At 39.2% G+C, this 27,724-nt stretch overlaps 3 protein-coding genes, 1 long non-coding RNA gene and 1 pseudogene across 4 annotated transcripts; 3 read left to right on the top strand and 2 right to left on the bottom strand.

Annotated features, from left to right (window-relative positions):
• Window positions 1-891: 891 nt before the first annotated feature.
• Window positions 892-1,981, bottom strand: LOC133708325 (probable xyloglucan endotransglucosylase/hydrolase protein 23; annotated as a pseudogene).
• Window positions 1,982-7,112: 5,131 nt separating this feature from the next.
• On the top strand, window positions 7,113-8,380 carry LOC133708324 (probable xyloglucan endotransglucosylase/hydrolase protein 23). The gene is made up of 3 exons (XM_062133793.1): window positions 7,113-7,446; window positions 7,558-7,751; window positions 7,864-8,380. Exons 1-3 carry the CDS (start codon window positions 7,174-7,176, stop codon window positions 8,261-8,263), a joined length of 867 nt encoding a protein of 288 aa, XP_061989777.1. The 5' UTR covers window positions 7,113-7,173; the 3' UTR covers window positions 8,264-8,380.
• Window positions 8,381-9,118: 738 nt separating this feature from the next.
• On the bottom strand, window positions 9,119-11,520 carry LOC133708326 (uncharacterized). Its single transcript, XR_009845755.1, has 2 exons — window positions 10,981-11,520; window positions 9,119-10,072 (listed from the first exon to the last, which is right to left on the bottom strand). It is a non-coding gene; the product is annotated as an uncharacterized LOC133708326 (long non-coding RNA).
• Window positions 11,521-19,195: 7,675 nt separating this feature from the next.
• On the top strand, window positions 19,196-20,510 carry LOC133710842 (probable xyloglucan endotransglucosylase/hydrolase protein 23). Its single transcript, XM_062136983.1, has 3 exons — window positions 19,196-19,546; window positions 19,664-19,857; window positions 19,970-20,510. The coding sequence occupies exons 1-3, from the start codon at window positions 19,274-19,276 to the stop codon at window positions 20,367-20,369; spliced, it is 867 nt and encodes a 288-aa protein (XP_061992967.1). The 5' UTR covers window positions 19,196-19,273; the 3' UTR covers window positions 20,370-20,510.
• Window positions 20,511-23,515: 3,005 nt separating this feature from the next.
• LOC133712138 (probable xyloglucan endotransglucosylase/hydrolase protein 23) lies at window positions 23,516-24,770 on the top strand. Its single transcript, XM_062138227.1, has 3 exons — window positions 23,516-23,869; window positions 23,987-24,180; window positions 24,293-24,770. Exons 1-3 carry the CDS (start codon window positions 23,597-23,599, stop codon window positions 24,690-24,692), a joined length of 867 nt encoding a protein of 288 aa, XP_061994211.1. The 5' UTR covers window positions 23,516-23,596; the 3' UTR covers window positions 24,693-24,770.
• Window positions 24,771-27,724: the final 2,954 nt, after the last annotated feature.

The following is a 27,724-nucleotide window of genomic DNA, read 5'->3' as shown; positions in this document are numbered from 1 at the left end:
CTATATTTACAGCAATCTCTAAAATTTTAAGGAAGAATATGGAGATTTTAGAGATTGCTGTAAAATAGGAAATCTGTTGGAGTTGGAGAAGAAAAAGATGCTAAAGCTTTAACTTTTACTTCCCTATTATACAAAAATTATAGGAAAGCTGTTGGAGTTGTTCTAATAGTTTAACATTGTTTAAGAGATACGCCCCTCCTTAATTAATTAGAAGTCCAAACACTTTTTTTTTTTAATCAAATGGGGTGTCAATGCAATCAATAGGTGGTGAGAATAAACAATAGACGGTAACCCACCTGCATTGGGCCTGTCAAAATCGAATTACTACCTAGAGACCTAGCAAAACTAGAAATCCTAAGTAGAGATATCTTGGATGCAATACACTCAAATAACTAGAGTAACTTGACATTACCGAAGAGACGTTAAAATTACAAATCTTATATGAATTATACTGAATTTTAAAGATACAAAAGTTGAAAAGTCAGGACCAGTAGTTATACACCAAAACAATCTTCAATCAAATATGCTAAATGTCATCGAACCCCGCCATTCATTTACTAGTTCAACATATTGGTTTAATATGACCCGACTAAAAACTGGCAACCAATAAGGTTCAACTCATAATAATTATTTTCTCAAAAATAAAAATAATAATAATAGCTTATTTTCTTTTGTTCTTGTTTTGCTTTGCCAATATGTATATATGTGTGATGAACATGAGACTATACCCACCTTTCCTCAATATGTATTGCATGTGAGAAAGAAAATTGGGTCACTATTAAGTAACACTTTAGAAAAGCAAAAATTTTAACTAGAAGATTTGATACTTCAAATAGAAAAATTCTTATTGATTGATCATTACAGTAACAAATTAAAGAATTGGTATATGTATGTTGTTAAGTTTCTCTAAGAAGTGTTGCATTCTACAGGGAGGCCCTGAGCAAACCGCTTGACATCTGCGCAGTAATTGTAGATCAGGTAGTTGTTCTGCACCCATTTCATCCTTTCTTGACTTGTACTGTCCAGCTCTTGTGATAACCAATCGCCATTTTGAGTACTAGTTGAACTGCAAGAAGATGCTCCAGAAGACCAAATGCAAGCTTCAGCATTGAAATTCCTGTAAGAGGCAGTGAAAGGAGTTGCACTCCAATCTGTCTTCACAAGTCCACCTCTTGTTGCCCAATCATCGGCGTTCCAAAGGCTCGAGTGTATTCTCATTGCTTGGCTCTTCAAAAATGGAACACCTTTCGACTCTTGATTCTTGAACTCTCTAATGGGAGTGCCATCAACTGAAAAACTGAAACACGTGACAGACAGTAATTAGACAATGAATAATAAAGAAAGATGTTAATTTAGCTAGTGCAACAAAACTCGGATTAATGGCATGGGGTGCTTACACAATGCGCTGTGGATTCCAGAGAATGGAATAGGTGTGGAAATCAGCAGTTGGGTCGAACCAGAGGTGAAATTGCTGCTCTCGGTTTCCTTTGCCTTGGCTGAAGATATTGGTGTGAAGAATGTAAGGGTCGCCACTCAAGTTGCCCAAGAACTCGAAGTCTATCTCATCCCAAGTAGACCCTTCTGATTTCAACTGCAAAATGACAGAATCATGCCATATAAGCAAGTCTCACCTGAATTCCCAATAATTTAGATATGAGAGAATATGAAGCAGAATAGCAGATAAATTCCAAAATGAAGACATACATAATAGGCTGTGACAGTTCCAGCAGAGTTTCCGGCGACAAGCTTGAGCTGCATGTCAATCTTGCCGAATAGATATTCGTTTTGGGATTCAAAACCAGAGCCAGAGGCTTTGTCGAGCGAGAGAGTAAGAAGTTGACCGTCGTTGAGTATCTTGGCTCGACCGTCCCCCCATGTAATTTTAAAGTCTTGGTTGAAGTTACCCGCAGAAGCAACCATGCATGAAAGAGCTAACAAGAAGAGGAATAATCAGCAACACTACTGAAGTGGAAGAAGCCATGAAGTAGTTAAATGTATTAAAGTGAGGATTCGTTGAAGAACTGATGAAGAGAAGAACGTGAAGAATGGATGAGTTGAAGTAGAAGAGAAGAGCTTGGTAGGTATATATAGATGAGAATGCATGGGCAATTGGGCATGCTTTAGCTAGCTGGGAGGAAGATCGAGTGATGGGAAGTTTGGAAGGAAGGTTCAGCCAACTCGGCTGTGGACAGTTGTTGGCTGCTTACATAAAGTGGTATATTGTTAGCTGTCCAGAATCGCAATACCAAACACATCCAAAACCCCCCAAAATGATTATTATCACAAAACACGCTTTTGCCGAACTTTGTTTCAAAATTTTATGTGTGCCTCTTGTAACTTTTAAACTTGTTCATGTTTTCCTACATGTTTTCTCCTTTACGCATCAATACAGTAGAATAGAGTCACGGTCCTTTATTTTATATATATCCCTTTATTTTGCTAGTGAAGGGTCGCAAAATATTCATTAATTATAATAGTGCAGTTATTTTATATATCAGAAAGCTCATATATACGTAATGAATATATTATTTTAAGGGAAAATGATCCGTACGGTACCCGAACTTTTCCTCCTTATAACTTTTGGTACCTGAACTTAAAAAAATATTAATACGGTACCTGAGGGCCCGACCGAAGATTGGTACCTAGAGCCGTTAGATTCGTTACGGAGGTTGCCAGGTGGCAATTTTTGAAGGGTATTTTGATTTTTTTTCCATGCCTCTTTTTTATTTTTATTTATTTCATTTTATTTTCTCTCTCTAATTCTCTCTCTCTCTCTCTCTCTCTCTCTCTCTCTCTCTCTTTCTCTCTCTCTCTCTCTCTCTCTCCCTCTCTCCCTCCCTCCCTCCTGTCGCCTTCTTCTTCTTTTTATGCACATTTGGTCAAACACATACCAAAAATCGGAACAACAAGTTGTGTGATTGCATCGCTCCCTCTTGTTGCCTTCTTCTTCTTCTTATGCACATTTGGTCAAACACATACCAAAAATTGGAACAACAAGGTGTGTGATTGCATTGGGATTGGGATTTGGGGTTATTGATCCCAGCCCTCGTTTCAGACCCAAATCTGGAGCCTGAGGGGAAGCAGATCCGTTACAGATCGCCTTCGTCCGCCGAACTCCTCGAGTCTGAGACCAATTCTCCGCCCTCCGATCTCGCTCAAATGCTCAAACGTCTCGCCAGAGGGAGCCGGAGCTCCCTCTCCGACAAGCTCTACAAGTACCGCAGCCTCCTCCTCCTCCTCTCCCTCCCTCTTCTCCGCTTGACCTCACCCCCTCCTCCTCTCACATTCAGCTTCACACCCCAGCTTCCACCTCCTACGCCGTCATCTTTGACGCCAACAGCTCCGACAGTCGCGTCCATTACTTCCCTTTCGATCAAAACCTCAATCTCTTCCCCATCGGCAAAGATCTCGAGCTTTTTTTTTTTTGGAATTTTTGGAGTTAGTTTGTACAAATAACCAACACTGGAGAAGAGAAAGAAGCTTTGACTAGGTGACTCCGGCAATTACCCACGAATTCAAAGCATGTGTAATTTAATTGGGCTGTGAAACAGAGAAGAACGAATCCTAGAGATCCCAGGTTACCCATTTCAGCTTCCTGTGGAAATCTGGGTTTTATCAGAACTGGAAAATTCAAGAAAACTAATTTGGGGTGTGGTTTGGGATTGAGAATTTGAGGGCTTAGATTAATCTGAGAATCTTTTTAGTGATTTGTGATAAGATGCAATTGGACGGGTCTGAATCCGTGAGCATGAGTCCAACAACCCAAAGGTTACAGTCTCTGTCAGCCTCGGATACTAGAGGGAATCGGTTCATGTAAAAACAAGAAGCTAGATTCTTAGAGGAAGAACTGGTTTAAAGTTGAAGTGGGGCAAGATAGAGAGGTTCAATCCTTGTTGTTGCTACTGCCTCTCAAGGATGATTGAAAATATGAAAGAAGAACTGACAAGCAAGGAGGAAGTGACGATGAACATTCGTCTTTTGCATTCATGTAAAAACAAAAACTTTCTTTTGTTTTTTTTTATTATATAAAAAAGAATAAATGAGAAGAAAAAAAAGAGTAAAGGGTAAATTGGTCATTTTAAGTTTAAAATTGCCACCTGGCAATCTCCGTAACGGAGTTAACGGCTCTAGGTACCAATCTTCGGTCGGACAAAGAACCTCAGGTACTGATTTGATATTTTTCTAAGTTTAGGTACTAAAAGTTATAAGGAGGAAAAATTCGGGTACTGTACCAACCATTATGCGCCTCATTAGCAGCACGATTGGCGACCTCAAGGAAATCGATCGTCCGGCGTTCAGGAATCGAGTCATGCGTATTCGGGTTGAGATCGATTACGTGAAACCGCTGTTGTTCCGTCGTCGATTCTGGGTAGAAGATGACGTCCAGTGCATCGTGCAGTTTAGGTATGACAAGATTTTCGGTCGATGGGGCACTTGTGGATTGGTTACTCATGTTGGCCTCCCCTGCTCGGGGCCGGAACTAGTTGAAGACAATGATACACCGGTGGGGGCAGTAGCACCACCCACGGCTTTGGCTGTCATGCGGGAACAACCTGTACCGAACCCTAATTCTAATAGGGTGGTGATCAATAACCAAACCCTAATATTCAAAGCTCAAGTGCCACGGAGTATACCAGAAGCTCTTCTTCCTCAATCGGTGATGAATATGCGACGCCACAAGAGGTAGGTACAGATTCGGGAACTGCCTGAACTAAGACTCAATGAGAACCCAATCACCGGACTACGTAGGATTCTGGACGATGATGAGGTAACAATTTCTCCTAAAAAACTCCGTCTGAGTCTTGCCATTGGTAAGAAAAATCTGGATGCAATGACCATGGGATTACTAGAGGGACCTTCCAAAACTATCGAACAACTTAAGAGGAAGAGGGGACGCCCAATTGGCAGTGTAAACAAACTACCATATGGGACAGCAGGAAAAGGGAAGAATGCAAAGAAAGATGGAGAATATGACAAGACGAAGAGCAAGAAGACCAACCTGATGCCGAGGTTGTTGGCTGCTGATGAGTCTGAGGTAAGTACTAGCTCTAACCCTAAGGGGCAAGAGCAGGTGCTTGCTTAAGATATCAAAAATTTCAAGACATTCTGAACTTCAAGCCTTCTCAAGTGGGAGTGATTTCTATATGCTTCCCTAAGATGTTTCTAGTTAATATGTGTACCACAATTAAGTGCTGGCAAATTAGACTAGACGAATGATTTTGCCTTAGGAAGTGAGATTATTCTTGCTTAGTTTGTTGGCTTGCTGTTTCAGCAAGTGACCATTTAGACTTTAATGAGTTTAGGTGTGACTTAGATAGGACATCCGGTTTGTTTCGGCTCTTCTTATGTAAGTTCTGTTAGACTCTGGCCTGTTTAATCATGGCTTTTGATATCTAATAAATTCAAATCCTTTCAAAAAAAAAAAAAGGTTTTGGGGTTTGCCTTTTAGTATAAAGTATAATAAGGAATGTGAATCAAAATGCTTTTGAAAATTTTTTTTAATAGATATTTTTTCGGGGCAAAAAAATAGTTAAGAGTGATAAAATTTGCAAGTCTTAACAATCCTCGACCACACATTGCGTATTAAATAAATAAATAAACAAAAACAATTAAAAAATATATATAGGGTGGTGCTATTCAGACACCCATTTTCTCTATTCACACACCCCCTTCTATTTTTCTATTACTTTAATTCAATTTATTTTTACAAATTACCCTAACTACCATCCCTTGCAATTCTAATTATTTTTCTTTTTTTCTATTTTACAGGTCAATCATCACCAAGTTCTAAACCCTTATTTTCCCGCAGACGAGGACTTCAAAATTCTTTGTGATTCCTTCTTATTTTGACCATGATCTTTAGATTTTTGCATGAAGAAGTTAAGTTTTGAGTAATGAGGAAGTAATCAATAAAGTTCATGTGACTACTGATATCCATTATATATAAAACTCTGCATTAACTAACATTCTGCTCTTTCTGTTTATGTTTTGTTGCAGATTCGTAGTGCCATTACGTAACAACAATCTTTTGACTGGAGTGCTATTGTATTTTCTTTGGATGTAATTTTGCAACATGTGAGATATTATTGCATAGGATCTACTTGTTACATACCGGAAATAATGTACCAAAGTCTAGTGTTTTTTTCAGCCTAATGTTGAACTTTTATTTATAGGTGAGTGTTCTTTCAATATAGTTATCTAAAATACATTATATTAAGAGTTTCATACCATTGTCCAATTTTTTTATTTTTTATTTTTTATTTTTGTTTTTTGTTTTTGTTGTACCTAGAAATTTTCTAAATTTGCAGACTACGTTTGAAAATGGCTTATTGCCAATCTAAGAGACGAGAAACTTTAATAAGTTAGGTGCAATATTGGAACCCCAGACAACAAAGGAGTAAAACTTTGCCCTCCTACTCGTATGAGGACAAACTTTGCAATTTATATGATAATTGATTCATGATTGAATTGCTAAATAGAAAAAAAAAAAAATCAGAATTTTAAGGGAGTGTAGTTAGGGTAATTTGTAACAATAAATTGAATTAAAGTAATAGAAAAATAAAGGAGGTGTGTGAATAGAGAAAATGAGTGTATGAATAGCAACACCCTATATATATCCTCTAAATTTCTTCGGTAGGTACCTAATTAGGTTACCTAATAAGACCCTACTTAGTTTGCTAGGGATAAGCATCTATATATGTTATTAGATAAGTTCCTAATTAATTTCTCCATTTTCAGCAACAGAAGTCTGCAAAAGAAACGCGTGATACTTGGATCTTTCTGTTTTAAATGTATACATATATGCTTTTACTATATGTCTTTATTGCCTTCTTTAATCTGGCGGTGCGCATGCAACATTATCCAAAAGGACCCAACCTTGGTAAGCGCCAGTCGAAGCTGGCATATAATATGTGCTAGCTGGACCTTCCTCAAGTACTTCAACACGGTCATTTGGGCCTATTATTCTATTCAACCTCGTGTTTGATAATTACTCGCAAAAATCTTTACAGCTATTCCCTTATTAACTACTCACTGTCAACAGCTGACTGAACCTTCCCGAGTTCTTCCTCAAAAGCTAGCTTCGGTTCCTATAAATACCATCCCAACTTCTCTCATTCATAACCATCCTTCCATTTCCAGACGACCCAACACAAAACATTCACAGATATATCCATGGCTTCTTCAACTTCAATGCTTCTGTTCGTTCCATTTCTGCTAATTAGCTCTGTTATGGTTGCCTCTGCTGGTAACTTCAACCAAGACTTTCAGGTTACATGGGGGGACGGTCGAGCTAACATACTCAACGACGGCCAACTTCTTACTCTCTCCCTCGACAAAGCCTCTGGCTCCGGGTTTGAATCCAAAAACGAATACCTCTTCGGCAAGATTGACATGCAGCTCAAGCTTGTCGCCGGAAACTCTGCCGGCACCGTCACAGCCTATTATGTACGTTTTCATCCGTTTCAGTTTGCTTCAAATTATCTTGCATGAAACTGATTTTATGGGAACTAATTATTATGGTCAGAGTGATTTATAATGTTTCCTTAACCTGTGCAGTTAAAATCAGAAGGGTCTACATGGGATGAGATAGACTTTGAGTTCTTGGGAAACTTGAGTGGCAACCCTTACACTCTTCACACAAATGTCTTCAGCCAAGGCAAGGGAAACAGAGAACAGCAATTCCATCTCTGGTTCGACCCAACTGCTGATTTCCACACCTATTCCATTCTCTGGAATCCACAGCGCATTGTGTAAGTATCCCATTAATTAATATCCAAATTTTGTTACAATTAAGGGCATTAATTTCATAATTGTTACTACATTTCTCTAATATTGACCAATTTACTTTTTCCTCTGTTTCAGTTTCTCTGTTGATGGTACCCCCATTAGAGAGTTCAAGAACCAAGAATCAAATGGTGTTCCATTCCCAAAGAGCCAAGCAATGAGAATACACTCGAGCCTCTGGAATGCTGATGATTGGGCAACAATGGGAGGACGTGTAAAGACGGATTGGAATGCAGCTCCGTTCACTGCCTCTTACAGGAATTTCAATGCTGAAGCTTGCATTTGGGCTTCTGGATCATCTTCTTGCGGTTCAAGCAGTGCCCCTGCTTCGACTAATGGAGATTGGCTTTCGCAAGAATTGGACGCTGCTAGTTATGAAAAGCTGAGTTGGGTGCAGAAAAACTACATGATCTACAATTACTGCACAGATGTCAACAGATTCCCTCAGGGTCTCCCAGTTGAATGCAGCACTTCATAGAGATCGAGACATACGAAGTCATCAATCAATTCTTTTGTATATGCTAGTCATACAAATTTTATTATTCATTTTGTAGGAGACTCAATTCTTTTATAAATTGACACATATAGTTCAATATTGATGCATGAATTAGGAATAGCATATCCGCGTACTCAATAGCGAGACTTTGTCTAATGAAATTATCAAGTGTTTTTTTTTTTTTTTTTTTTTATCACATCAACAACTAGTCTTTTTGTGAGTCGAACTCACAACCTCCCACTTACAAAGGGGAGACTTATGCCACTAGACCAAATTATCAAGTGTTATGGGAACAAATATTGCACAACAATTTTTTTTATTATTATTATTATTTTTTTTTTTTTTTGGGATCAACTAAGATTTTTCATTTTTTCGTCAATGAAAAATATGTATTAGATGGTCCAACTGGTACATCCAAATACCAAAGGTACAAAAGACCCCAGCATCAAGAGGCACATAGGCCCCAGCAATAAGAGGCACATAGGCCCAGCAATAGAGGCACTTAGGCCCAGCATAAACAAAATACAACCCATAATGGGTGTGGCCAAATTACAAGTCAGAAGTCCAAAGGTAAAAGAAAGAAAACCCTAAACTTTCTAACAGCCACCACATCTTCATCAGCCGCATAGTCTTCCTGCCGCAGTAATCAAGTTGTTGCTTGACGTCAATTCGCCGCCGCAGCATCTGTTGAAACGGAAAAAATTCGCACATCCAATTACAACGAGGCCCGTCCATCGCAGGAAAATATGAGTGCTTTATTTAAATAAAATTAAAAGCCTCTCATGAAAAAAAGGATGGACAAAGTTGATAGCTTTTAAAACTCTAGGCAAAAGGAAAAAGCACAAGAGTCATTAAGCTGGTCTATTGGATTTTTACAAGACGTCAGACTTCTTGTTTTGTCAAAATCTAGATTACAAAGCAATTACAAAATACAAGAGTTGTAGTCTTCACGGAATACAAGTTCCCCAAATAGTTCACTCCAAGTTGAACTCTAAAACTCTATGTTTTATACAAACCAAACTCAAGATCGGTGCAATATAAAAGCACTACATGAAAGGAAAAAAAGAGGCAGCAGGAGAAGAAAAGCAAAGGAGACAGAGAAGGAGCCGCAGCTGTTCCACAGGAATCAAAGGTGGAGAATCCGTCTGCATCTCTTTATGGTTTTACCACTTTCAAAGCTCCGGTGGCGGTGCCTTTCGGTGCCAATACTGTTTCAGAGCTTCATTCGGCGTGCCTTAGGGTGCCGAAACTACTTTCGAAGCTCCGGTGGCGGTGCCTCACGGTGCCAATACTGTTTCAGAACTTCGACTCGGCGTGCCTTAGGGTGCCGAAACTGCTTTCAAAGCTCCGGTGGCGGTGCCTCACGGTGCCAATACTGTTTCAGAACTTTGACACGGCGTGCCTTAGGGTGCCGTTATTATCCTCATGTTTCAGCAGTTTAATACACCGAGACTGGCAGAGGACCTCACACGAATCATCATCCAGGCTATGCTTTCATAAGAGGTCTTGGTTCAAATTAAAAATGATGATAAAAATAAGGGAACTCTGTCAATTTCACTTAAACACTACACGTGCTATAGCCAAAAATAAGCCAGTCCCGACCTAATGATTCAGAGGAAGGAGACGGAGAGAGGCTGTCAAAATAAATACAGTTCTGCAGCAGACTCTAAAATTCATGTCTGCCAACGAGATGAAACCAGAACTGGCACTTGGAAGAAGATGCTCACCCTTAAAATAAAGCTTCAAGACTTTGACATTACTGTGACTATAATCACCTGGTCCTTCTTGAATCTGCACAGCAAACAAATTTGTTAAAATTGAAGACAAGCTTTGAAGCATCCAATAAGAACAAATTTGGTGCACAAGTCTTTATGTTTGCAGAAAGCCAAAATAGTCAAAGGCAGTCTGAGGCTTTTAACACCAAAAGATGACAGGCAAGAAGGAAGGCTGTGCAGTGGAATTGCAAGGCGAGTCTCAGGTTGTCAAAATTAAACACACACTTTGTGGCAGCCAATTCCAAGACAAATCTGATGCACAGGTTATTATACTTGCAAAAGGCCAAGACGATCAAATGAGGTAGACTAGGCCTTGATCTCAAAAGGTGACAAGTATGTGTTTGTGGGTGCAGCGTGTCAAGAGAAGAAAGAGAGATGAGAATTTGCGGTGGAATTGACTAAACAAACTTCAAAGTTCAATTATGTGCAGCAGCTTTGGAGTATTTGTGTTCCAAAAAGCTTCAAAGCGGTGCCAATATAATAAGCCAAATGAGAGAAGTCCTTGGCGGTGGCACTTTTGTCTGGGCATGAAACTTTAATCCCCAAGTGTGGCCAATATCATCAAAACCATTCCAGAAATTGACAAAGCATAAAGCAATGTATATAAAAAAAGAAAGAAGTGGACGTTCTGGTGGTGTTGCAGACCAAAAGATTAGATTAATTAAGTTTTGAATAAGACAAAAAGCTTAATTAACAAAGTGCTGAAGACATTGATAGGAGCAAGGTTCTTTCATAGTGAGCTTGTGAACATGGAGGAAGAAAACGAATGCAATCTAAATATTCAAAATGCAGACAAAGCTGATCACATCGCAAAACTCATCAATTCTCAATTTAATTGGGCGATTGAAGTAAATTTGGCCTTACCCACAGATTAAAGGAGTCTCAGAATGAGCTAAGTAAGAGCTAAAGGGAGAAGGGTCTTACACAAAAATTCTCCCAGAAGCCAATTGCGGCAGGACGTCGAAATTTCTTCTCCTGTAAAGCCGGCCACGGTCTCGTCTTCCACATGTGTTCTCTTCCAGCCTCCAATTTCAACTCCTTCAAGTCAGATTGTGTCTTCAAATCCATCTCCAATTCGACCTCGCGGGAGATCAGCGTTGAGCTCGTGTTCTACCTGGTTTGGTATAAAACGGAGCGCACAGGAAAGAAGGAGAATTGAAAGTAAAGGAAAAAAGGATAAAATGAAATTACAGCTGGGTGTCCTCATCACATTTGGGACTCCGGGAAGATTGGGCCTTTGAAAAGTTTGATGGGTGTCTGGGCCTTTGAAAAGTCTTTCTGATGCCCGAAATAGATGTTTGAAGCATGCCTCCGAATTCTATACAAGAAAAATTGAGACTCGGAGTCCACTCGTTACATTGAAAGTCCCTGTATTAAATTTGGGGCCAAGAAAGCTTCATGGAGCGAGGGACATGATTCGCAGGGATACAAAAGAAGCCCATTTCAAAATTTGGGCTCGTTGGAAGAATTCAGCAAAGCATGACGCTATGGGTTCCATTTCCAAATACCCAGGCTTTGGTTTCGTAAAAAAATGCTCCGGAACCTAAAAATATCCTTTTGGTACAAAACCAAGAAAAATCCCAAATTCCACAAAATTTCAGAACTACAATGGTTTGATCCCTTCACAGGGTATGTAGGCAATCTAGCGACCCACTAGATGCAACCACAAATTCAAATCGAATCCCTGACTCCATCAGTCAAATTCAGCTAATCCGAATCCCTGACTCCACCAGTCAAATTCACCCCAAACACCAGAAAAATCAAATCATTCCCAAATTATCCAAAAGCAAATGCAAGGGCTCTAAACCCTCACAAATACCCCAAACACAAATCCAAAAATAAATGGGTCATCTACCCATTTAAATCCCAAATGCTGGAACTACATGTGGTTTGATCCCGCCAGGGTATGTAGGCAATCTGAAATCAAATAATCTAGATGCAACCGCATCCTAAACACTATTCCTATTCCAAACATCCAAGCCTTCCAATGGGTCATTCACTCATTGGAACTCTTGAACTACGAGTGGTTTGATCCCTTCCCGGGTACGTAGGCAACCCATTCCAAAATTCGGGTGCAGCTGCAAAAACAAACAACCACACACTGGTTTCTTTATAAATGGAATCAAAGGGTGTTCCCTTGTAACAAGGGATTGTAATTAAGAGACACATTCTGTCTTGAATGGGTCGAACCTGAAATAATTAAAACTCTGTTCTGTTAATGAATACGAGTGAAATTACGTTGGGTGACATTTTACACTTTGTGCAATTTTTAACCCAACAGCATCAGATCGTACCGCCTTCTCCACCGGTTGTGACACACGCCGGGCTCAAGAACGCCCAATAGAAACTGAGTAACCGAATAGGGAGTGATTACCGAGGTAATCTAGGCACCCTCTGTTGAGATAACAAAAATCCACCAACGGGTGAAAGTTTGTTTAGATGTGGTGGAGCATGGAGCCGATCTAAAAGCTAAATTGGTCAAACCTGTCAAACAAAAACAATAACAAAGGAGGAGGAAGATCTGTGCTAAAAAATTGATGAAGAGTTGATGTGAGATAGGATTTGGGTTGTGGTGATGGAGTGAAGAGGTAGAGAGGTGATGTGGTTGGTGAGAGAGAGCTCGACCAGTCATGGCAAAGCTCATGATGGCAGCAGCAAGTGATGGGTAGATGGAGAACTTGAAGGAAATAGAGGGAAGAGAAAGAGAAGGAAACTGAAGGAAAAGGGCATATCTGGTCAAGAAAAAGGCTGGGTGGATGGAGTGGAGATGGAGATAAAAGTAGTGGTGGTGGTGGAAATGGAGGTGATGGTGAGACTCTCAAAATGATGGCTGATTTGAGAAAAATTCTAGAGAGAAGGAGGACCCTCTCTCTCTAGAAACTAAGATTTTTCATTGAAAGTGGAAAATAATTAATAGGAAAGCAGAGCAGCAGCCCAAACAAATAGAAAGAAAAACTATCCCCTTCAAAAATAATAATAATAATAATCTATCAGGAAACAAGATACAACTAGATCAAGAAAACCATGAAGACGAGGTATATTAGGAATGACAAACAAAAACTTCATGTACGAGATGTGAAATTGAACTTGTTTGTTGTTGGCACATGCATATTTTATGTTTTCTTTTTCTACATTGTGCATCTAATCATTTAACATTATAACAATCTATAAATACACGCCAAAAAAAAAAAACATTTAGAAAACTTATGTGTATAATACATTTACATTACAATGTGTCACATCAACTTTGAAAAATTAAGCTGTTGAAGGAAACTAGAAATATAAAATCAACTTTGACGTACAATATGTTTCAATAAGATCAAGAGGAGGCATTGAAGCAACCCATTTCAAATGCTTTAAATCTTTGTTGTGTTCAGCTATGCATTACATTATAGGCTCATGTCAATCTATGTGAAATCCTAAAACTGATTTTTCTTTTCCTTTTATTTATTTATTCTTACCTAAGGTTTTTTTTTTTTTTTGAATAGAAGTTGATTGTTATTCAATAACCAACAGCCAAATGGCCATAGCTTACAAAACTTACATAAGAATTCCAGCAAGAAAATCCGGTAAAACCTATCCAAGCTAAAGCAAACTAATTAACATCATTGGGAAGCTCACAATTAAGCAAGCCTATCCAAGCATGACAAAGCTTCGCCTCCTACGGAAAAAAATCATTCAACTAGCTCTCACTTGCCAATCACGCAATTGTGGTACAAGCAAGAAACTAGAAACGTCATAGAAAGGCCCATAGAAACTTAATCACACTCACACAGGCTTAAAACCCTTGCCAAAACACCTAAGCAATGTCATGAGAGGCGAACCCCCCAAATGCAGGCCCCTCTAGCCCACTCTCCATCCCAGCATCAGCTGCATCTGACCCAATCTCCACAAACCCTTGACCCAACTCCATCCCAGACCCAGGCCCACTATCCTCTGACCTATTAGGGTTTCTCAGAAGAGAGTTTCCCGTCGAGATACACTGAGACAGCAGCACAGCACCTGCTGCAATCCTCGCCGCCGCTCCAACCATCGCCCTGCTAAGCCCAGCATCCAGCAGCCCCGCCGGCGAACCCAACATGAACCAGGACCCACCCTCAGCCGCCATCAACGCACCATCTCCAGCCGCCGCCGCCAACCTTGACAACGCCGATGAACTCAACCTCGAGCCCACGAACGCCGCCCACAGAGGCAAGGCCGCCACCAATACCAGTCCGATCCCAGCAATGCCCGGCTCTAACTCCGACGCCACTAGATTCTTATCGACCCACAATCCTCCATGAAGAGCAAAGATCGTCGTCCCCTCCCCTTCACGGATCAGATCCTTCAAACTCCTCACATCGGAGATCGCCGCCGATACCACCAGAAGCCTTGCAGGCCTCTCCAGCAACAGCCGGCCATACAGATAGAAGAAAGGGACTTCAATAATCTCTCCGCCCCCCATCAGGCTCGTCAAGGCCTCAGCCAACAATGAAGGAGTAGCCGCCGCTCCCTCCTCCACCATCGCAACATAATTCTCGATCAGATTCTCGGTTAGGGAGAAAACCCTAGCAGAGAGAAAAGTCGACATTTGTTCCCCAGTTTTCTTTTGTCCTTGCTTTACCTAAGGTTGTTTTTAGGGATGATTTCTCATTTCATGGGTGCCTGGATTTTTTTTTTTTTTGAACAATGAACAATGATTTTATTCATCAAATATGATTTAGATTATACAATAGGGCATCCGAGATAATAGTCGGAGCAAAAGTGAACCACTCGGTCTGAATAGAGGATTCAAAACCAAGGCTAGCCAATCTATGAGCAACAAAATTTGCTTGCCTAATCACATGAAGAAATTCTATGGGTGACTGGATTTTAGTCCTTGTTTTACCAAGTTTAGTAGGATAGTTTTACCTTGTTCTCTTTATTAATTTTATTTTATTTTATTATTTTTATGAAAGATGACAACTCTTTTATTGATCAGCAAAATCATACATAACGATTTACCCACGTGGAACTGACAAAAAAACCATTACCTAAACGATTCAACTTTTTAAAGAAACAATGAAGCTCATCCAAAAAAATTCTAATTCACCCATGGGACACCAAATAGGCACAAGTGAACCGAACGCTCTTGGCATCATAATTCAAGCAATAGATGAGGAAAGTGCATTTGCTATGAGCATAATGACACTTCCCTCATCCACTTCCTCCATACGGCTCTTGGTCTTCTAGCCCAACCCAAAAATCCAAACCCTAACACTGTTGGACACCAACACCCAACTGTGAGCCCAGACCCAATTACTAAGGACACCCAAGGGTCCAGGCACCCTAGTCACTGAGCAGCCGCCGCGGCCACGAGTTAGACTGCCGCCCTTCACATCTCCTCTGCCAACAACATAGGCCTTACCAGAAGCGCCGCTACCATATGGGTAACTGCCATCGGAAAAAACTGCCGCACCCCATCATGCAACCAACCACCACGCATTTGGAAATACTACACCTCCGTCCAGCCAAATCCAGAGGACGACAGGACGAACAGGGGAACTCCCTGCATGTGTAGCACCTTGGACAACCACGCCGCTCGGAAATCCAATCGATAAGCCGATAAGCCCCGGCCCAGAATAACTCCACCAGCGCTACAACTCTCTGCTCGATCTGGAGGCCCAACATCAAAGGGTTCGCCAAGGACCACATTTGGACCTCTAAACTCGCTCGCAGCATAGACAGGGCCGCCGCCGCAAGAAGACCACAACCAACCACTGCCATCAAGAGCAACCAGAAGAACGAAGAGGAACACCGCCGTGCGACGTCTAAAGAGTATTCTGCCATCACTATCGTCAACAGGTTGGACAAGGAGATTGGGAAATCCAATCTCACCGCCCAAAATTGTCAGAACGCCCACTCAGGGAACCCTAGCCGCTCTCTCATCCTCTCCAGAGAGTTTTTTTGGTTTTGTATTATATCTATTTATCATGAAATAGTTTTTTATTAATTGTTATTGATAGAGTTTGTTAGTATTGACATTAACTTTATTTAAATTTATTAAACATCAGTGAGTGCTTGATGTGTTTGAAGCCTAAAAGCCCACCCAGCTTAAGTTTTATCTCTTCTACCATTTTGTCTTTCACATTAATTATTTTTATCTTTTCTTTCCCATCGAGAAACTTATCTGGAATCGATACTCCATAGTTCCATTTTTTTTTTTTTTTTGAGACCAGGGATTGAAAAGAGAACAAGGAGAAGAATTCAGAATTTGGCAGTGAAAGAGAGTGCAAATTTTGATTCTAGACTGGGTATTAAGAAGTTGGGGTACTAAGTTAAGGGTAAGGGTTTCAAGTTTCTACTCTGTGGTAAAGGTGACAGCTGTTTTTTTTTTTTTAGACAAATTTCAGTTTACCACTCTGTACTTTGAACTCAACATCATATTAGTCTCTCACCTTTCAATTTCATCAACAACACTCATGTACTCTCAATTTCATTAGCAACACTCATGTACTCTCAATTTCAATCAAATGTGTCAAGTTTTTGCTGAGCCATCCAAATTGTCAAGTGATCTCAACTTCAATCAAATGTGTCCAATTTTAACTGAGCCATCCAAATTAGTAGTCAAGTGATGACCTGACAGCGACCAACTGGTCGATTGGGCCCACATGAAGGTCAAAATTCCTATTATGACCCTAAGGATTGTTTTCCCATTTGACGGCTCTCCCCATTTTCACAACGCCCCAACACAACTTCAATTAACCTATTTTTTTTCTACACCCAAAAGGCTCCAAAATGGTCGAGTTATCAAGCAACCCAGAACAATCAAACTTGGAAACCAGATTAAGTCTTCGAACCCATAACTGAGGACAAAGAAATCAGAAATTGAAGCGGCAGCGATGGATGAATGGAAATCGCGATATGACAAAGGAGGTGACGAATCCCTCACTATGGTGAGTTTATGGTTTTAAAAAATATTGATTCCAGTCTTCGATTAGAGTGGGATGGAGGATGGTTATGAATATTGTAGGGTTTGGGTCTTCGTTTAATCCTCACGATGTGTATTGGGAGTGAATACTGATTTGGATGCAATCATCATGTGTTGTTGTGTACCTGAAATTAGGTTGGTCATCATCTACTTAGATCATCTAGATCTCCATGATGACTTTAAAGAAGATGCCAACGATTTCTAAGATCGGTAAGTTGATTTTGTCTTCAATCAAGCTGGTTTGAGTGATGTTGTGATTGAAGAACTCATAAATGAGCCGAGGAAAAAATCTGGTGTTGTAATAAAGGAGATTCAAGAAGAGTCAAATAAATCAGCATGCATGTGTAAGACTAGCAAAGAAAGAACTTGGTATTGTGATAAAAGAACGGGATAGGCAAATTGAAATACCAACTCAAACAAGCAGAACACAATTCCTTGATCCCAAGGGGCTGAAGGTAAAAAAATGGTTACTGAGTTGAGAATAGTATGAGAATGACAATAAAAAATGAGGAGTGAAATTTGCACTCCCTAAATTGAAAACCACACTCCCTTTTATTTTTATAATATATTTATAATCAATGAAATTCCTATATTCCAGAAATATCCTCGTTGAGATCTGGTTTGAGTTTCTCCACTGCCAATCAATTTATTCTCTCCCAAAGAAAGCTAATTTCTTCTTTCGATTAGAAGTGAAAAATTCCTCAACCCAACATACCGAGGATGCTAATCAGACCAACTAAATCAATCATCTACAGTACAGTCTCATGGGCACCTCTGAGATGGATATGAGAAAATCGAAATTCATGATGAAAGTGGAGATTGAATTAGAAAAAAGAATGGATTCTATTTTTTTTTTCTTTTGTTGAGTAAAGGTTTCTTTGAAGGAATAAAGGCTATCAAGTTTGTTGGTGGTGTTCATCAATTTGGTAGTGGCGGATTTGGGTTCGAATCGGGTGAGTTGCTGGAGGTAGTGAATCAACTGGTGGTTTGAACAATCAATACCAGATTGTTAATCAAAAAAAAAAAAACAATCAATACCAGATTTAAATCAACCTATTCTGTATGAGAAGAGAGAGAGAGAGAGAGACTGCATCTGCATCTGCAATCTGCATAATGGACAAAATAACACCAAACTCCTCCAAGATTCCAACTAGAAAGTTCATCGTTGCCAACTGGGTTTGATGGAATTAAAGGAATCAAGAGCAATGAGACATTCATATGTGTGTCTGTGTGGTGCATACTCATCCAAGGCGCCGCACCACCCTCCTCATCCAACCGCCAGACTCCGTCATCGGTGCTGGTAACGTCGGCATGGCCATCGCCCAGACCATCCTCACCCAAGAGAGAGAGAGAGAGAGAGAGAGAGAGACGAGGGCAATTTTGAGAACAGAAAACATATCATCAATTAAAATTATTATAAAAGTAAGGGGGAGTGTGGTTTGCAATTTGGGGAGTGCAAATTTCACTCCCTTAAAAAATATTTTTGACAATTGTTTTGGTTAGATAGACCAAGAAAATCGTTAGAGTGAAAAATTTTGTAATTCTTAATAATCCTCAACCAATTATTGCGTATTAAAATAGAAAAAGATATATAAAAAAGAATATATATTGTCCCTCTAAATTTCTTCAGTACATACCAAATTAGTTTACCTAAAACCCTAATTAGGTTTGAATCAAAAAAAAAAAAACCTAATTAGGTTGCTAGTGAGAATCAGGATAAGATGCTACATTTGTTATTAGATAATTAATTTCTCCATTTTCAGCAAAAGGAGTTTGCAAAAGAAACGCGTGCTACTTGGATATTTCTGTTTTAAATGTATACATTTTACTATACGTCATTATTGCATACTTTATTATGGCGGTGCGCACGCAAACATTATTCAAAAGGACCCAACCTTGGTAGGAAGTAGGAACCAGTCGAAGCTGGCATATAATATGTGCTAGCTGGACCTGCCTCCAGTTCTATATGGGCCTATTCTATTCAACGAACCTCGATCAATTTAAACTGCTCTTTTCAGTAAAGGTCGCACTGTACGTTCCTGTTTGATAATTACTCGCAATAATCTTTACAGCTATTTCCTTATTAACTATATATTCACCGTCAACGTACAGCTGACTGAACCTTCCCGAGTTCTTTCCTCAAAAGCGAGCTTCGGATCCTATAAATACCATCCCAACTTCTCTCATTCATATAATTAACCATCCTTCCATAGTTCCATTTCCAGACTTCACGCAACACAAAACACTACTTACAGATAATATATATCCATGGCTTCTTCAACATCAATGCTTCTGTTCGTTCCATTTATGCTAATTAGCTCTGTTATGGTTGCCTCTGCTGGTAACTTCAACCAAGACTTTAAGATTACATGGGGAGACGGTCGAGCCAACATACTCAACGACGGCCAACTTCTTACTCTCTCACTCGACAAAGCCTCTGGCTCTGGTTTCGAATCCAAAAACGAATACCTCTTCGGCAAGATTGACATGCAGCTCAAGCTTGTCGCCGGAAACTCTGCCGGCACAGTCACAGCTTACTATGTATGTTTTTATCTTATATTATTTCAGTTTGCTTCAAATTATCTTGCATGTAACTGATTTTAAGAGAACTAATTAATATGGTCAGAGTGATTTATAATGTTTCCTTGACTTGTGCAGTTAAAATCAGAAGGGTCTACATGGGATGAGATAGACTTTGAGTTCTTGGGAAACCTGAGTGGCAACCCTTACACTCTTCACACAAATGTCTTCAGCCAAGGCAAGGGAAACAGAGAACAGCAATTCCATCTCTGGTTCGATCCAACTGCTGATTTCCACACCTATTCCATTCTCTGGAATCCACAGCGCATTGTGTAAGTATCCCATTAATTAATATCCAAATTTTGTTACAATTAAGGGCATTAATTTCACAATTGTTACTACATTTCTCTAATATTGACCAATTTACTTTTTCCTCTGTTTCAGTTTCTCTGTTGATGGTACTCCCATTAGAGAGTTCAAGAACCAAGAATCAAATGGTGTTCCATTCCCAAAGAGCCAAGCAATGAGAATACACTCGAGCCTCTGGAATGCTGATGATTGGGCAACAATGGGAGGACGTGTAAAGACGGATTGGAATGCAGCTCCGTTCACTGCCTCTTACAGGAATTTCAATGCTGAAGCTTGCATTTGGGCTTCTGGATCATCTTCTTGCGGTTCAAGCAGTGCCCCTGCTTCGACTAATGGAGATTGGCTTTCGCAAGAATTGGACACTGCTAGTTATGAAAAGCTGAGTTGGGTGCAGAAAAACTACATGATCTACAATTACTGCACAGATGTCAACAGATTTCCTCAGGGCCTCCCAGTTGAATGCAGCACTTCATAGAGAGACATACGAAGTCATCAATCAATTCTTTCTGTATATGCTATAGTTATACAAATTTTAATTATTCATTTTGTAGGAGACTCAATTCTTTTATAAATTTGCATATATATATAATTAAATATATATAACGAAATTATCATGTGTTATGGGAACAAATATTGCACAATATTTTGATTAAGTTTCATTTTTTTGTCGAGTTTAGGTCACAATGAGTGTTGGCTTGGTCGATCCAAAGCTGGTTAGGAGGACTCTGGTTGGTGAGTTTAGTGTCGACACAAGTGAGTTGTCTAGTTTTAGAAGTTCTTACCGGCTGGACGAGAGGTGAGATGTCAAGGATTCACTGCTCCTGCGCTTTTGTCTTTGTCATACAGTTGTAGTGCAAGTTTAGAGTCAGTCAGTATAGAGTTCCAGTGTGAAGTCTAGAGGCCATTTCTGATTCAGAGATGTCGCCTAAAACTCGTTGTAAGCAGTTCATTATTAATGAAGTTCTTCTTTGATCAAAAAAAGTTTCATTTTTTTTTTTTTTTTTTTAAGATCAACCTTTTCATCGAAAGGGGGCAATAAAATTTAGGAAAGCAGAGCAGCAGCCCAAACAAATAGAAAGAAAAACTATCAGAAAACAAGATACAATTGGGTCAAGAAGACCATGCAGACAGAAGGTATATTAGGATTAATGACAAACATAAACTTCATGTACGATATGTGAAACTGAACTTGTTTGTTGTACGCACATATTTCATGATTTCTTATTCTATCTTGAATTTCATAACATGAATCTAATCAGTTAACGTGATAAAAAACTTTAAATACACCCCAAAAAAAAATTATGTAGAAGCTTATGTGTATATACATTTACATTACAATAATGTGTCTATTCAACTCCAAAAATTTAGGCTATTGAAGGAAATTGAAAGAAATAAATTCAACTTTGACAATTTGTTTTGACTTTTGATGAGAATGTGAGATCAAGAGGAGGCATTGAAATAATTCATCTCCAATGCTCTAATTCTCAACAGGAGTCTTGGTACCTATGCATTACATTATGGGCTCATGTCAATCTATGTCACTGTCATAGTTTAATTATCAACATACAAGAGAACTATATGCATAAAGGTTATTGCTTTCATTAATTTAAGATAAATGGATACAATCAAATTGTAAAGCATCCCAAACAACTGTTAAGAGCTTGATCTATCCATATCTGATTGATATTGGATATGAGATTTAAGGCAACTAGCCTACCTATGCTAGGAGCACCAAGAAAAATTAGACAAAATTCCAAAAGCCAGAACGGTACATACATAAATCCCTATAAGATTTATGGTACCATTCACTATTACATTGAAGCTCAATATTTCAAGAGCCTACAAACCTATATAAAGCCGTTGTACACAAAATAAAATAGTTTGAACATTCCTTTGCCAATGCACGCAATTGTAGACGTGCCCGGTCAAAGGAGATTCAGAAAGAACTTGTAGACGTGCCCGGAGTTGATCGATCTCTCGACTTCTGCAACCAAAAACACTCCTCTGCCAATTACTCAAAGCAAATCTAGTATGCATGATACGCTTTGAGACCTGATACATAGGCCGCCCAAGAACCGGTAGAACCCAACCCTCCGTAATCACATTCTGACACTCCTGATGGTGTATCCAGAAACTTTCAAATCTGAAACGACGAACACCCTTCTTCCTTACCGGCACTACAACCCAATTAGCTTCTAGCAGGATTGGGACGTGATCTCCGTGTATAGGTGGCAGATGAGTAACCCGGGCAGCAGGGAATATGTCAGACCAAGATGGCGTGGCCACCGCACGATCAAGCCGACTTCTCATACCCAGCCCACGCCAGGTAAACAGAGCACCATGGAAACCTAAGTCCACCAGGTCGCAATGGTTCAACACGTCCCGAAAAGGTTGCATCTGCCCCTCCCTACGCACAACTCCACCTTCCTTCTCCGAAGCATGTAGCAGCTCATTCATATCCCCTATAACCACCCAAGGCAGCGAGGAATCAGCAGCCAAGTCATGAAGTAACGTCCAAGTAAGATGCCGGTTTGCAGTAGCCGGATGCCCATAAAGTCCCGTCAGTCTCCATGCAATTCCGGAACCGTCTGAAGCCCTAACCTCCACGTCCACATGGGACGACAACTTCGACCGGAAACGAATATCCAATCCATCAGCCCAAAAAAGTGCCACTCCACCGGATTGACCTTCGCTGAAAACCGCTTCACAATTCAGAAAACCTAATTGTAGCCTTAACGAGTTCATGTAATCCCAATCAGCCACTTTCGTTTCAGAGATAAAGATGATTGAGGGTTGATGCTGTTGAATGAGACGTTTCAACGATTGAACAGCCGCCGGATTGTTAATCCCACGGCAATTCCAAGCCAAAACCTTCATATTAGGGTTTGACGGTGCTGTGCTCCCGAGAGCGCCTTTTTTATGTTTGTGTTGAAAAATAAATTTGTAATTCTTAATAATCCTCAACCAATTATTGCATATTAAAATAGAGAAAAAAATATAAAAAAGAATATATATTGTCCCTCTAAATTTCTTCTGTACATACCAAATTAGTTTACGTAAAACCCTAAAATTAGGTTTCAATATAAAAATATTAAAAATATAAAAAAAAACTAATTAGGTTGCTAGTGAGAATCAGGATAAGCATGAAGCATCTATATATGTTATTAGATAATTAATTTCTCGATTTTCAACAAAAGGAGTTTTGCGAAAGAAACGCGTGCTACTTGGATCTTTCTGTTTTAAATGTATACATATGGTTTTACTATACGTCATTATTGCCTACTTTACTATGGCGGTGCGCACGCAAACATGATCCAAAAGGACCCAACTTTGGTAGGAACCAGTCGAAGCTGGCATATAATATGTGCTAGCTGGACCTGCCTCCAGTTCTTCAACACGGTGATATGGGCCTATTCTATTCAACGAACCTCGATCAATTTAAACTGCTCTTTTCAGTAAAGGTGGCTCTGTACGTTCCTGTTTGATAATTACTCGCAATAATCTTTACAGCTATTTCCTTATTAACTATATATTCACTGTCAACGTACAGCTGACTGAACCTTCCCGAGTTCTTTCCTCAAAAGCTAGCTTCGGATCCTATAAATACCATCCCAAGTTCTCTCATTCATATAACCATCCTTCCATAGTTCCATTTCCAGACTTCACGCAACACAAAACACTACTTACAGATAATATATATCCATGGCTTCTTCAACATCAATGCTTCTGTTCGTTCCATTTCTGCTAATTAGCTCTGTTATGGTTGCCTCTGCTGGTAACTTCAACCAAGACTTTAAGATTACATGGGGAGACGGTCGAGCCAACATACTCAACGACGGCCAACTTCTTACTCTCTCACTCGACAAAGCCTCTGGCTCTGGTTTCGAATCCAAAAACGAATACCTCTTCGGCAAGATTGACATGCAGCTCAAGCTTGTCGCCGGAAACTCTGCCGGCACAGTCACAGCCTACTATGTATGTTTTTATCTTATATTATTTCAGTTTGCTTCAAATTATCTTGCATGTAACTGATTTTAAGAGAACTAATTAATATGGTCAGAGTGATTTATAATGTTTCCTTGACTTGTGCAGTTAAAATCAGAAGGGTCTACATGGGATGAGATAGACTTTGAGTTCTTGGGAAACCTGAGTGGCAACCCTTACACTCTTCACACAAATGTCTTCAGCCAAGGCAAGGGAAACAGAGAACAGCAATTCCATCTCTGGTTCGACCCAACTGCTGATTTCCACACCTATTCCATTCTCTGGAATCCACAGCGCATTGTGTAAGTATCCCACGAATTAATATCCAAATTTTGTTACAATTAAGGGCATTAATTTCACAATTGTTACTACATTTCTCTAATATTGACCAATTTACTTTTTCCTCTGTTTCAGTTTCTCTGTTGATGGTACTCCCATTAGAGAGTTCAAGAACCAAGAATCAAATGGTGTTCCATTCCCAAAGAGCCAAGCAATGAGAATACACTCGAGCCTCTGGAATGCTGATGATTGGGCAACAATGGGAGGACGCGTAAAGACGGATTGGAATGCAGCTCCGTTCACTGCCTCTTACAGGAATTTCAATGCTGAAGCTTGCATTTGGGCTTCTGGATCATCTTCTTGCGGTTCAAGCAGTGCCCCTGCTTCGACTAATGGAGATTGGCTTTCGCAAGAATTGGACACTGCTAGTTATGAAAAGCTGAGTTGGGTGCAGAAAAACTACATGATCTACAATTACTGCACAGATGTCAACAGATTTCCTCCGGGCCTCCCAGTTGAATGCAGCACTTCATAGAGAGACATACGAAGTCATCAATCAATTCTTTCTGTATATGCTATAGTTATACAAATTTTAATTATTCATTTTGTAGGAGACTCAATTCTTTTATAAATTTACATATATAATTAAATATATAACGAAATTATCATGTGTTATGGGAACAAATATTGCACAATATTTTGATTAAGTTTCACTTTTTTTTTTTTTTTTTAAGATCAACCTTTTCATCGAAAGGGGGCAATAAAATTTAGGAAAGCAGAGCAGCAGCCCAAACAAATAGAAAGAAAAACTATCAGGAAACAAGATACAATTGGGTCAAGAAGACCATGCAGACAGAAGGTATATTAGGAATGACAAACATAAACTTCATGTACGATATGTGAAACTGAACTTGTTTGTTGTACGCACATATTTCATGATTTCTTATTCTATCTTGAATTTCATAACATGAATCTAATCAGTTAACCTGATAAAAAACTTTAAATACACCCCAAAAAAAAATTATGTAGAAGCTTTTTTTTTTTTTTTTTTTTTTGAAAAGTGGTTTGGAACCCAGCCTAACTGGGAGGCTCAGCCCCACGCCCGTTATTATTAATAATAGTAGAAGGATGATTGTACAACGAGGGGGACGTAATACCTATACCTCGAGTACTAATACAAGAATCCTCATAGAGTACATCCTGGATAATCACAGGAGTCTCATCTAACCAGTAATCATCTAAATAATCAACACTAGCAAGGTGCGCCAATCTATGAGCGACACCATTTGCTTCCCTGTAAATAGATCGTAAATTGCAGGAGGGAATTGCACGCATATAATCTTTGCAATCCTCCACAATACAACCTACCTCTGAAAGATCTTCCATATTTCCTTGAAGTGCTGTAACCACCGCGGCACAGTCAGTCTCAATGTCCACACCATCCATGCCTTGGTGAATAATTAGTAGAAGACCCGCTCTCATAGCCTCCAATTCCATCTGGAAAGCCGAGCTAACATGGGAAAAGGGCCGTGCAATTGCAGCTAAACACACACCAAACTCATCTCTGAGAACGGCACAAAAAATACATTTACATTACAATGTGTCTATTCAACTCCAAAAATTTAGGCTATTGAAGGAAATTGAAAGAAATAAATTCAAATTTGACAATATGTTTTGACTTTTGATGAGAATGTGAGATCAAGAGGAGGCATTGAAATAATTCATCTCCAATATTGCTCTAATTCTCAACGGGAGTCTTGGTACCTATGCATTACATTATGGGCTCATGTCAATCTATGTCACTGTCATAGTTTAATTATCAACATACAAGAGAACTATATGCATAAAGGTTATTGCTTTCATTAATTTAAGATAAATGGATACAATCAAATTGTAAAGCATCCCAAACAACTGTTAAGAGCTTGATCTATCCATATCTGATTGATATTGGATATGAGATTTAAGGCAACTAGCCTACCTATGCTAGGAGCACCAAGAAAAATGAGACAAAATTCCAAAAGCCAGAACGGTACATACATAAATCCCTATAAGATTTATGGTACCATTCACTATTACATTGAAGCATATTTCAAGAGCCTACAAACCTATATAAAGCCATTGTACACAAAATAAAATAGTTTGAATATTCCTTTGCCAACGCACGCAATTGTGGTACTCCAGAAAATTCATTAATAGCTCCATAGTATGCAAACTCGTATCACCTATGCGTAACATAAGCATAGCAAGTTTGATCGTTTGATCAATCATCCGGGATCTGAAATACGAAACCCTAGGGAACCTAAGTCCATCATTTTGGTCCACACTAAAGCCCTAATCCAAGAGAAGCCCAAACTTGTTTTGAACACCCAGAAACCACCACCTGATTTGGGCCTCCAAATCAACTTGAGCCACCAAACTACTTTGGTCACCGCAGCAAAATATTCATCAATCATAATGGTGGAGTTACTTTTATATATCAGAAAGCTCAAATATATTATTTTAATAGTTAGCTTTATCTTGAGCATCTCCAACAGTAGAAATTACTTTTTAGTTAAATTGAGCTAAATTTTTTAGTTAAATTTAGCTAAATTTATGAAATATAGCTATTGATTTAATAATATTGCTCCAGCAATAATAGCTATTTTTAAATGATATACTATGTTTTATCGAATCGTAAACTGACATGTGGATGGATAAAAGAGAAGAGAGAAATATAACTTCTGCTTTCGCTATGCAGGATTCTCTAGCTAAAAATAGCTTGTCATTTTAGCTAAAGTTAAATTTAACTTAGCTATAGCTAGTCTGTTGGAGTTGAATTTTGTTTCAAAAATAGTTATATATAGCTAAACATCCAATTTAACTACTCTGTTGGAGATGCCCATCCTCTCATTCTACTCACTCTAGCTTAATCTAGTTGCGTGAGCGGTTTTTTGTATTTTTTATTGAGGTGTTTTGCTGCTATATTTTTTGCTGGAGAAGATCAGTTGCTTTTGGGTTTTCCTTTTTGGGAGGCCTTTATTGTTTTCAATTGACTTTATTCATCTCAAAACTTGGGTCATTGTATTATTCTTTTTCGGGAGAGGTTTTGGTATGGTCCCCCTCTCCCTTTCTTGTATTTTCAGTTTCTTTTTTAATAATATTAAATGGAGGGACGAGTGGTGAGTTCCTGGGTGTAGCAGTCCTCTCCTCTTATGAGGAAGGTAGGCGCCTCCCGCAATGACCGCTAACGAGGGGCTGATATCGCCTAATACTCTATTAATTAAAAAAAATTGAGGTGTTTTCACTTTATTCATTAATAATCTCTAGAAGCTAGTAAATAATTTATAGAGTTAATTTGATTAAAGTCCAAAAGCTAAACCCTATATTGATTATAGTCTGCATCAATTTTCTTGTTAATTGCGGTTCAATGACTCAGCTACCACCTTGGATATATTTCATTTTCCATCTTGCTGACTCAACCCTCATTAATTTTTCTTTTTTACATGACTAATATGCCCTTATTGAATGTCTTTGCACATAAAAGTCAAGAATTAATAAGATTAAAATTAGCAATCTGATTATTAATTT

The sequence above is a fragment of the Rosa rugosa genome, chromosome 5 (genome assembly GCF_958449725.1).
Source record: "Rosa rugosa chromosome 5, drRosRugo1.1, whole genome shotgun sequence".
Taxonomy (NCBI): Eukaryota; Viridiplantae; Streptophyta; class Magnoliopsida; order Rosales; family Rosaceae; genus Rosa; species Rosa rugosa.
This window is presented reverse-complemented; position numbering and strand designations above follow the sequence as displayed.

What these genes read in the sequence shown, in the direction of transcription:
- LOC133708324 (XM_062133793.1), top strand. Translation starts at nt 7,174, where the DNA reads ATGGCTTCTTCAACTTCAATGCTTCTGTTCGTTCCATTTCTGCTAATT. An exon ending in GCACCGTCACAGCCTATTAT is followed by an intron (nt 7,447 to 7,557) that starts GTACGTTTTCAT and finishes TAACCTGTGCAG; the next exon opens with TTAAAATCAGAAGGGTCTAC. An exon ending in TGGAATCCACAGCGCATTGT is followed by an intron (nt 7,752 to 7,863) that starts GTAAGTATCCCA and finishes CCTCTGTTTCAG; the next exon opens with TTTCTCTGTTGATGGTACCC.
- LOC133710842 (XM_062136983.1), top strand. Translation starts at nt 19,274, where the DNA reads ATGGCTTCTTCAACATCAATGCTTCTGTTCGTTCCATTTATGCTAATT. An exon ending in GCACAGTCACAGCTTACTAT is followed by an intron (nt 19,547 to 19,663) that starts GTATGTTTTTAT and finishes TGACTTGTGCAG; the next exon opens with TTAAAATCAGAAGGGTCTAC. An exon ending in TGGAATCCACAGCGCATTGT is followed by an intron (nt 19,858 to 19,969) that starts GTAAGTATCCCA and finishes CCTCTGTTTCAG; the next exon opens with TTTCTCTGTTGATGGTACTC.
- LOC133712138 (XM_062138227.1), top strand. Translation starts at nt 23,597, where the DNA reads ATGGCTTCTTCAACATCAATGCTTCTGTTCGTTCCATTTCTGCTAATT. An exon ending in GCACAGTCACAGCCTACTAT is followed by an intron (nt 23,870 to 23,986) that starts GTATGTTTTTAT and finishes TGACTTGTGCAG; the next exon opens with TTAAAATCAGAAGGGTCTAC. An exon ending in TGGAATCCACAGCGCATTGT is followed by an intron (nt 24,181 to 24,292) that starts GTAAGTATCCCA and finishes CCTCTGTTTCAG; the next exon opens with TTTCTCTGTTGATGGTACTC.